This window comes from Henckelia pumila, chromosome 4 (genome assembly GCF_033568475.1).
Source record: "Henckelia pumila isolate YLH828 chromosome 4, ASM3356847v2, whole genome shotgun sequence".
In the NCBI taxonomy this organism is placed as follows: Eukaryota; Viridiplantae; Streptophyta; class Magnoliopsida; order Lamiales; family Gesneriaceae; genus Henckelia; species Henckelia pumila.
Genome location: NC_133123.1, coordinates 160,386,383 through 160,396,854, shown reverse-complemented (window position 1 = coordinate 160,396,854; position 10,472 = coordinate 160,386,383). Strand labels below are relative to the sequence as shown.

At 34.9% G+C, this 10,472-nt stretch overlaps 2 protein-coding genes across 4 annotated transcripts; one reads left to right on the top strand and one right to left on the bottom strand.

Moving 5' to 3' along the window:
* The first annotated feature begins 521 nt into the window (after nt 1-521).
* On the top strand, nt 522-3,720 carry LOC140894443 (uncharacterized protein At5g50100, chloroplastic). Its single transcript, XM_073302950.1, has 8 exons — nt 522-808; nt 1,449-1,588; nt 1,758-1,865; nt 2,271-2,327; nt 2,839-2,904; nt 3,023-3,083; nt 3,371-3,414; nt 3,510-3,720. Exons 1-8 carry the CDS (start codon nt 667-669, stop codon nt 3,546-3,548), a joined length of 657 nt encoding a protein of 218 aa, XP_073159051.1. The 5' UTR covers nt 522-666; the 3' UTR covers nt 3,549-3,720.
* Nucleotides 3,615-9,634, bottom strand: LOC140894442 (calmodulin-binding protein 60 F-like). Of its 3 annotated transcripts, XM_073302948.1 has the most exons (8): nt 9,496-9,634; nt 9,171-9,258; nt 7,844-7,887; nt 7,196-7,686; nt 6,190-6,350; nt 5,628-5,825; nt 4,468-5,530; nt 3,615-4,302 (listed from the first exon to the last, which is right to left on the bottom strand). In XM_073302948.1, the coding sequence occupies exons 1-7, from the start codon at nt 9,591-9,593 to the stop codon at nt 4,496-4,498; spliced, it is 2,115 nt and encodes a 704-aa protein (XP_073159049.1). In that variant the 5' UTR covers nt 9,594-9,634; the 3' UTR covers nt 3,615-4,302; nt 4,468-4,495. The 3 variants fall into 3 exon arrangements, with proteins under 3 accessions (XP_073159049.1, XP_073159048.1, XP_073159050.1); XM_073302947.1 differs by having other exon boundaries at nt 3,615-5,530; XM_073302949.1 differs by lacking the exon at nt 9,496-9,634 and having other exon boundaries at nt 3,615-5,530; nt 9,134-9,228.
* Nucleotides 9,635-10,472: the final 838 nt, after the last annotated feature.

The following is a 10,472-nucleotide window of genomic DNA, read 5'->3' as shown; positions in this document are numbered from 1 at the left end:
AACAAAATTCCCATTTTTTCTTTCACTATTTTATAAGACACGCAACATGTGCGTTTGTGTGCTAGTTATTATATTAAGTGTGAGGTCATACCAAATTGGTACGTCGATGTGATTTCTTTGTTTTTTAAAAAATTAATTTTTTAAATATTTTTTACAATTATTTAATAGAAAATTGATTATATGAGCACGTAACTTATACGCAAAACGAAATGTACAAGCATATAATGTGTACGCAAAAATAAAATGTATAAGCACGTAACAATTTATAATATTTGATATCCTTATAAAAACTGTTTTAGATATGGGATGAGGATACCAAAATTTCCTTTCAATTTTATCACTTAATTACAGCTAAATTTCCATATTGCATCAGTTTGTCCTATTTTCTCTTCAATTAAAAATTTAATTGACCACTCAAATACATTTTCAGAGCATAATTTAATATCATAGATTATATTTTGCTCTCTGACTAGTTATTATTATTATCACTCCCTTCATTTTAAAGAAAAATAATAATATGCAAAAGATGTGGGCAGTTTCCAGCCAAATGTGTGCAGACTGGCCTGATGCTGCTGGCTTTGCCACGTTTGATACTGTCGTTTTTATAACAGAATAAACCTCAAAATTCACGAAAGAAGAGCAAAAGACAGGCAAAACAATTGCTATATGGCCTTCAGAGGAGCAATCTCCGTCGCGAAACACACGAACACATGTTTGCTATCGCTTTCTCGGCATCTCCGAACTACGTGTCATGTCTCTTCTTCGAACCCTTTTCACCAATCAAGCGTACATCCTTTTTCTCAGACAGGTATGGCATTTGGTTTACTGAGTTATGTTGCACGAAGATTTAGTTCCGTAGTATTTTGGCACATTTCTAGGGTTTCTTGATTTCCATAGCTTTAGAAAGTTGTGGGATTTGATCAATCAATGGTGTGTTTTACGGAGTCCGCGATTCGATGACGAAGTTGATTGATGTATTATAGTAGGAAAATCTCTTTTTTTTTTTTTTGATCAATCAATGGTGTGTTTTACGGAGTCCGCGATTCGATGACGAAGTTGATTGATGTATTATAGTAGGAAAATCTCATTTTTAGGTGAATTAGATGTTATGTTTGGTGCTTTTATAAGATTAGATTAGATTAAATGTTCGAATTTTGACAAATTTGATACAACGGCGACAACAATGACAACGAGTCTTTGTCCCATTTAGCAGGGTCAGCTATATGAATTCAGCTCTGCCATTGTGAGAAATTAATTTCGAGTTTAAGGTTTTTGATAAGTTTTCATGTGTTACAAGTGCATCTTCAATTACTGGTGAACTCAAGGTTTTGCGTGTTGAGATTCCATTTGTGAGTTCATTTGTATACATTTATGGGAGTTAGGATATGGTAATAAAGATATGTTTGGTATTAATTCGTAAAATGTGTTGATCTCGTGTTTATGTTCAGGAGTGAAATATCCGATCCGGGCTGTAAGTGGGACAGCAGTTGATCCGGTGGCTCCCAAGAAAGAAAAAAAGGAGCCGTCTACAGAGAATTGGAAGGTTAAGATGCTTTATGATGGAGAATGTCCACTATGTATGCGTGAGGTTAGTGTTACAGAATTTAACTGTAAGGCTGAGGTAATCTTATATGTGGTAAAAATCTTGCAACTTGTGGAAATTAGTTGCGAAACTAAAAAAAATTTCTATGACGAGCTCAGAAGTCAAATATACTAGCTCTTATCTTTCGGTTGAAGCGAAATTTTTGTCCTCATAGGTTAACATGCTACTTGAGAGGAATAGAAGTTATGGAGCTATAAAATTTGTGGACATAAGCTCAGATATGTATCGTGCAGAGGATAATCAAGGCCTTGATTACAAAACTGTATGTTCCCTCAAATTCTTGCAAGTTGTGACAATCTTTTCTATGATTTGGCATTTGTCTTGTGATTGCTTTGCAATGTGTGGATCTTCATTGACGATTTATGTCCTGCTTAGTTGGTTGCATAATTTTTAATTTGCTTCTCCATTCCTCTACAACTGACATATGATAGTAATAAAATTATTTTTTGTGTTTTGAATCTAGTAATTAGCATATAATCCTATTTAATGCCGGATCGCCTCCAATCTCTTTTAGAATTTTTAGGAAAAAAAAATCGACACTAGTGGAAGTAATGAGTTGTAAAAGGCTGTTAGGAGAATGATGCAGTAGACTTGTACTCTTAAATCACGTGCATTGGTGCACACGTTTCATTGATGCTAGCTGAGTTATTATATTTTCAAAATTCAGGCAATGGGACGTATTCATGCGATTCTATCTGACGGCACTGTTGTAACAGATGTTGAGGTATATTCCCATCTATATTTCTATTTCAAAGCTGTGAATTATATTGCCTTTTGTGGTAGTTTTGCTGCATTTGTTTCTCCTGTTTTGTGAGTTATAATTGAAGTCCTTGCATAGTTTGCTTGTACTTCATATATCATTTACTTGTTCCCATAGATAGTCTTACTTCAAATGTTCTGTTTCATTCATTTATCGATAATATGTTGTGTAATGCCTTCTGGAAACACCGATTATTTCTAAAATTATTTAAGAAAACCTTTGAAGCTGTTAAGTCTTGAGTCAGTCAACTTAACAATGATCAGATTCCAAGCAAGATCGCGGTGACTTCTATTCTTAGCTCTATGTAAAATGAATTTAGCTGTTCGGCCGGTTTAGGAAGTATATCACTTCACTGGATTCTAAAACCACATATGACGTCTGGGCCCTTTCTGAGATCATTAGACATTATGTTTTTGTCGAAGCTTACTAAGTGCAGCTTGAAATTCAGACATTCTCAGTAAATGAATGATTGCAGGCATTCAGAAAACTTTATGAAGCTGTTGGCTTGGGATGGGTGTATGCCATTACAAAATACGAACCTGTATGTCCAACTTCAATATACTAGAACATTTTATATCAAATCGCCATATTTCGTCTCTGTTTATAGGTGTAAGATTCCTTAATTTCTCAGCTGTTGGCATGTATTTGACACTTCGCAGATTTCAAGTATTGCCGATGCTATTTATGGTGTTTGGGCAAAGTATCGTCTTCCTATTACAGGTCAGTACAGGCTTACAGCTCTTGTCTATGCCTGATTCTAGTCTTGATATTTTGATACACTGAAGTAAAGTTCATAATATTTTTTAAGCAAAGTTCATAATAAATTTTTTAAAGCATTTGCAACGACTACCTAAGAATCGAACATGAATTCAAGTTATCATCTATTGGGTAACAAATTCCATCGCCAGTGAGTTCATATTCGGTTTATGCTACTGGCTTCCATAAACATTGATGGTTTGGAATTATTTTCGACACTAATTGTAAAGAAATTATCTGCAATGTTTCAGGTCGACCGCCTCTAGAACAAGTTTTAGAAGCAAGGAAGAAAAAGGTCTGCAATTTATACACATTCAAGATGATTATCATTTCGTGCTCGTATTTTACTGTAGTGGCACCATTCTCATTGCTCTGTTCTCGTGTTTGCAGAATGAGTTATGCGAAGACAGCAAGGTTTGTAAGATGTAGATGTTTTCGGCACTGCGACTATCCTGGAAATGGTCATTGACGAGCAAATTAAAAGGCAATGCTAAATAGATGAAAACATTGTAATATATATTCTTTGGAGGAATACTGAGGTGTTTGTTGCAACAAATGTAATCGACCTGGTAAAGCTAATATAATCCTACACTTCGATTGATACAGCATAACACAAAGAAGTGAATAATCCATTTGCTATAGCATTTTCCCAAAAGACGTCCAAATCTCTGTTGATTTAGCTGTGCTTGCGTGGTATTGTATTCTGTCTCCTTTGTGAGCCATGTCGCGGATGCTTCCGCGTGGATTGAATGGCAGTCGACACATGACTTCAAAGATTTGTGACACAGTTTCGCGAGCCTACATCATCGCACCTAACCAGGCTTCAGAAAATGGCAGCATACTATTTAGTGGGTTCCAAAGATCCATTTTCTACTGTTTTCCAGACTCAACCCCCAAATATTAGCCAAATCAACCTGTTTCTATGCACCAGTTAGAGCATAGCACACTTGACATTTGTCGAAGGATCGGTAACTGGATTACTCTAACCCAGGCAAACATATCCTCGAGACAAGCCAAATTTCTTCAAACCTGGAATAGTTGAAAAACACTCGGCCACCACAGCTATGCATTCTCTCTTCAATCCAACAATGGCGCCATGCATCCTCCACCGTTCTATTGATAGCGTTTCATTGTAAGCTTGTTGCATGCACCCTCGAATCACTGCAACTGTGTTGTGCTCTCTCTAACAGTTTCAAAACATAACAATGTCAGGCGACCAAATGAATTTAAAGGGAAAAGAAGCGTGAAAATGTTACCATTGACTCTTGAAACACATATATAACATTCCATAATTGACTCCAAGTTACAACTAGACATAAGTAACATTTCTATAGCATATCAGAAATACCATGAGAAAACACAATATCAGCAGCTTGTTAACCAATCCTCTGCCTCTTCTGAACATCAAAATCGCAAAAACCCATAACCCTCTTTCTCACTCGAGATACCCACATCGTAAGACCCACAGCCGCAAAGAAGCGGATACTGCCAGCATTACTTTGTTGAACAGAAAGCGATTCAGTGCAAGTTTCAGAATGGTTATTATTATGATGGTAAAACAGAGATATCAGCTCATTGCCACCAAAACGTTCAAATAAATTATTCAAATCAGTTAATCCGTCACTTGAGGTCTGTTCAGGGACTGTCAAAGATGGATCACATGAGGCTGGACAAGAACCAAGAGCAATCACTGAAGAACTTGGTCCCTGATCAGGGAAAGACAAAGATGCATCACATAAGGCATGTTTAGAACCAATAGCAAATAGTGAAGGACTCGGGCCTTGATCACGGACAGTAAAAAATGGATCACATAAGGCTGGATAAGAACCAGGATCATTCATTAGGCCCTGATCAAGGAGAGTCAAAGATGGACAACTTAAGGCCGGATAGAAGCCAAGATCAATTGGTGAATAAATTGGACCCAGATCAGGGACAATCAAAGACGGATCACATAACCTCTGATTAGAACCAAGAGGAACCAATGAAGAACTTGGGCCCTGATAAGGGACAATCAAAGATGGATCACACGACACCTCATTGGAACCAAGAGGAATCGGTGACAAACTTGGGCCCTGATCAGGGACAGCCAAAGATGGATCACGTAAGGCTTGATTAGAACCAAGAGCACTCGTTGAAGAACTTGGGCCCTGATCACGCACTGGCAAAGATGGATCACATATTTGTTGCATTCTTTCTGAGCCAATCAAGCTAAAATTGTTTGAGGGACAAATACAAGGGCCGATTGCCGGAGATGAAGTATCTGCATATTCATCATTAGGTACAGAGTCTGTTGAAACACCGACGTCATGGGATTCACAAGGAAATTGATGTACAAGGGATGTTTCATCATCAACAGAAGTTATGTCCTCTCGATTTGCAAATGCAAGTAAAAGCAATTCTCGTGCGCTAGCCTATTAGAGAACAAATAATAGTTAGTAAAACATGACCACCATCCTCATTTCATGAAACCTTTTAAATAAGATGAAAAAAAATATCATAACAGAATACCTGTTCAACTTCAGATAGATTGCCAAGATGAACAAAATGAGAGTTGCAGATTATCCCCATCAGTTGGCCCACAGCATCAAAAGCCACAACAAAATTAAATTTAGAAGGAGAGCTATATAAATAGATCTTTTTATCGTCAATAACGCATGTAAGAGCATGGTCCACTATGGCCTTCCACACCTTAGAACCTTTGAAAATCTGAAGATATCCGACAAAGATTACGCAGATCATGTCAAAGGATGAAGACAATTCAGATGTGCAAAATTTCCTTTTGAAAAAGAAAATGACAGATAACATAAAGACCAACTTTATGAAGTTAAAATGACATGTATATCCTTCTTCAGAAGTGAATATAGATACTTACCAGCTAATAATGAGCAGCAGTTCTAGAAAACTAAATTGCAATGAGTATTAATCAAGTACCGATTGTTGAACCACCTTTAGCTTACTAATATCTAGCACCCTTTACTCAATAATGCACAAAGGACAAACAAAAGGAAATGCATTAATGATTTTACTCCAGAAAGTATAATGAAAAATAGGATAGTGCGGAGTGACTAACTTTTCGCAGCCTCTGAGGATCAATAGAGAGTAGAAACCGAAAATCTTGTACTGTAAATATTTTTTTCTTGTACAAATCCTTGCAGGGGCCACCGTCTCTGCCAATGTTTTCCAGTCTCCAAACCTCATCTAAAAGAGATGGTGGGTAGTGCTTTCCATACACTGCAAACAGGATATGGGATATACACCAATTTTTCATGAGCTGTCTTATTAAATGTAGCCTGCTTTTACTGATAGTGTTCATACTTGGACAACTATCTAAAGATGCACTTTCGTTACTGTTGGGGACCGTAACAGAATACTAGTAACATAAACCATATAGCGATTGCAAAAACGATGCCATGAAGAGACGGTGCAAAAAAAACTTACTGTAACACATGGTTTTAGTATAATGTAAAAGTTGAGGACATATAATTGGACTGAAGTACCTAACGGGTAGATAGACAACTTTAAAATTAAATTAGAAAAAAATGACTAAAAGATTTTATGGACATCAACTCCCCGAAGTCCAATTTAAGGAAAAAAAAACATCCAAAGTCTTTGTCATGTCTGATTATGTTGCCCAAGTAGGTTACCCAATACGCATTCTAAAATTGTCTGTTACCTGCAATATTCACTAAATTACGTGTACAAGGGAATTTCAGGAAAAAACAGGGATAGCAAGAAAGCCATAAAGAAGAAGAAACAGACAAGCAAAGCATATACGTAACATGCTGCATTCGATAAACCTCTATTCGCCAGAAATCCTAGTAAATGGAGTAGTGATATTAATTGTATCGGCTTCTGCATCATTTTGCCAACACTTTGATTTTCCACCCGATACTGCTACTCGCTTCATATGGTTCTAATGTGAATAGTATGTCAACCACTCTAAATATCCAGAATTGATTCTAATGTGAATAGTATGTCAACCACTCTAAATATCCAGATGTAGTCTACAATTCACAATCATGCAATGTGATATTCTTAAAATGAACAGAGTAGCAAGAAAATAAAGTGAGACTTACATTTTCCTCTACGATCTTCAACCATAAATGACTCTGTCCATCCTTCCTTCACCCTACTCCCATTCGAATTATCTACTAATCTTGCCCCAAGTCGGCACGAACAACGCTTTTTCCAGCTAGAGCCATGCCCCAACTTGACATCAGATAAGATGGCCTCGCCTTCCTTGAGACGCACATGCATACCTTTTGCAACATGAGGTTTCTCCTTATCACTTTCCGTAATGATCTTATTATTGAAGTCTTCGGAGCTCAAATTGTGTTCGTCGTCATCATCATCTGCCTGAAGAAGCAATACCTCAACCTTTGCCGAGGCTTCGGGCCCGGAAGTAACACGTTGCTGTGTCTCATTATCGACAATACCCAACCTCATGGCAGTGCCTCCTTTTCCTTCAATCTCCTTGCCAGTCAGAACAGGAAGAGAAACTTCATTCAAAAACTTCAGCTGTAAAGTTCTGCTTTCCGTGGACATGGTTGCTTCATGTGTATGGTTCCTAAAGAAGAAGTAAAAGGATGCATAATGAGAATAGAAAAGTTACAATCACATCTGCATGCACACATGTAATCCCATGTTACTAGTCTCACATAGTACATGTATTCAAGTTGGAAAATGAAAATAAAATGAATTACTCATCATATAACTATGCTCACCCATTGCCATGAGTTATAAGTGCAGATTGAATTTCTTCATTCACCTGAAAAAGAAGAATGGGGTGAGGACCAGTAAATCTAAGGGCCGAAAGAAATTTCGAACTTACGAGTAGACTAATGATATCTCATTTAACAGTCTGCTAACTCATTCCCTATAGTGCAGAGTGATAAATTTTGAATATTCTACTCGAGCTTTTAAAAAAAACAACAAAATTAAATTACTGCTTAAATGATTACGCTTAGCATACATCAAAGAACAATTTTCTGAAAGGCAGGAAAGGAGATTATAAAAGGTCGAGAAAAATTATAAATCTACATAAATAAGATAAGATCGCGTTTAGATGAAAGGATTTAGAAGTACATGACTTAGAATAATTAATAAAAATCCACTTAACTTGTTCAGGAAATTTTCCAATGAATCTAAAATGCTTCAGTTTAATTGTTTTTCAGTTACCCATTTAATGAAATAATTTGAAATCCACTCCTTCCAATTCATCTGGCTTGAATCCATCCATTCATATACAATTGAAAAGACATCTCTAACCAATTATATTTTATCTCAATTACTTTATTTCATCAAATATGTATCTATAATTTTATATAATTATGTCTTTAATTTACATTTTAAAACAATGTATACAATTAATTTTTATAAATAATTTATCAATATCGTTTAAAGTAAATTTAATAGCAATTTTGGAACAATTTTTTTTTTTGAAAAAATAGGAAATTCCTTTTCCAAAATCTACCAGGTTGCCCGTAATAAATTTAAAACGATTGTTTTAATCAGCTAATCAGAAATAAATATTACTTTAAATAATCAAATTAACTTTATAAATTTTTTTTTTTAAATAATTGAAGTGATGAAGAAAAAAGAACCATAAAAATTAAAAAAGAAAAAAATGATTTTCCATTGGCACTGTCATGGTTCACATGTCCTCAAAGGATCAAGCCATTTTATAAATATCTATACATGTAGCATTACACTTTTATAAATATCTATAGAATCAACAATACGGTAAAGTAGATGCTACATGTATATGTACTAGCCCAAGCACCATCTAAAGGTGGATCCTACAGTTACGAACAACAACAACAACAACAACAACAACAACAACAAAAGAATCTACAATACCAAAAACAACAACAGCAACGTACTACGAAAAATGAATGAATGTACGATGGATGTTCGAGCCGTTCAACTCACGAAAAAGTATTACTTTTACTCAAAAATATTTTCCATAGCAAATATGGATTGGCTGAACTCATCTCACCGATATAATCTCGTACCTACTCATGAACAAGAAGTTGGAATAGATCTACTCACAACTTTACGAATCAAATCTCCCATAATGGGCACAATGAGTCTATGGAAAGTATTTATCACCACCACTTCCATCTCCTTTTCCATCACCCTGAAAATTAACCAACAAATGAAAAGTAAAGGGAAAAGCCCAAAAAGGGAAGAATTTTTTTGTTGGTCAAATCAAGAACAAAGAATATTTCCATAATCAATCATAAAACAATACTTCAAAGCAAAGAGGCACAACCCGTTTCAGTTCCCAACTCAAAACACCAAATTCAGAGGTAAAACAAAACACACACAAACAAAGGTACCCAAAAAGCAATTAAAAAGGTCAATATATACTCACTTTCTCAAAGCCAAAACTAATTGCCCATCAATCTCCGAGCTCCCCGGCAGCTCAGCCCCACTGTTGCCGGCGCCTTCCGCCGGTAGGTTTCGCAACATTTTCCCCTCCCACCACCCAAACTATTGCAAGAGTATGTAACTATGTATGATTCAAGAGAAATTGAAGAAAATTCAAAGAATGAGTCGCATTTATAGAAAACAGGGGCCCAAGTATTTTCTTTAAAAACGTAAGGGTCCCATAATTGCGTGTCATTATTTTTAATAACAATTATACACTCCTCAACATTGATACTGTGGAGTCTTTCACTCGTTCTATAACAATCACACACCCTCCTCAACATTAATTTTGGGTTTTGTTTATGCTAAACTTCTCGATATAGTTTATACAAAATGTTCACATGAACGCAAATGAAAAATAGAAAAATACCGAGTTTTTATGCATATGTTCATATAATAAAACTACATCCATGATGATATATTGATATTCTTGGTGTAGTTTAGACAAAATCATTATTATTTTGAATTAAATTCATTTTGGTACACGAAATATTGATAAAATGCCAAATTGATACGCGAACTATTGAAAATGACTTAATTGATGCATAATCTAACTAAAAATTCGATTTTATCATTTATTTAAATTGCTTTTTAAGTCCAATTATTTTAGTGAATTCAACTAAGTGCACATTTTATTTTTAAAAATATTTTTTATTGATTAAAATGTAAAAAAATAAATTGTATTAATTTAAAAATTATAAGAAATAAGTATCTTACTAGTTTAAAAAAATTATCTTTCCATTTTTATAAAATATTTATATTTTACTTATTAATAAATTATTTATTCAAATATAATATATTTTTCAAATATTAATAATTATATAACAAAATGGTATTTTTTCTATCTACATTAAATAGTTATCAATTTCTTTTAAAAAAATTTATATAAAAATTAAATATTAATAAAAGCACACTAAATAA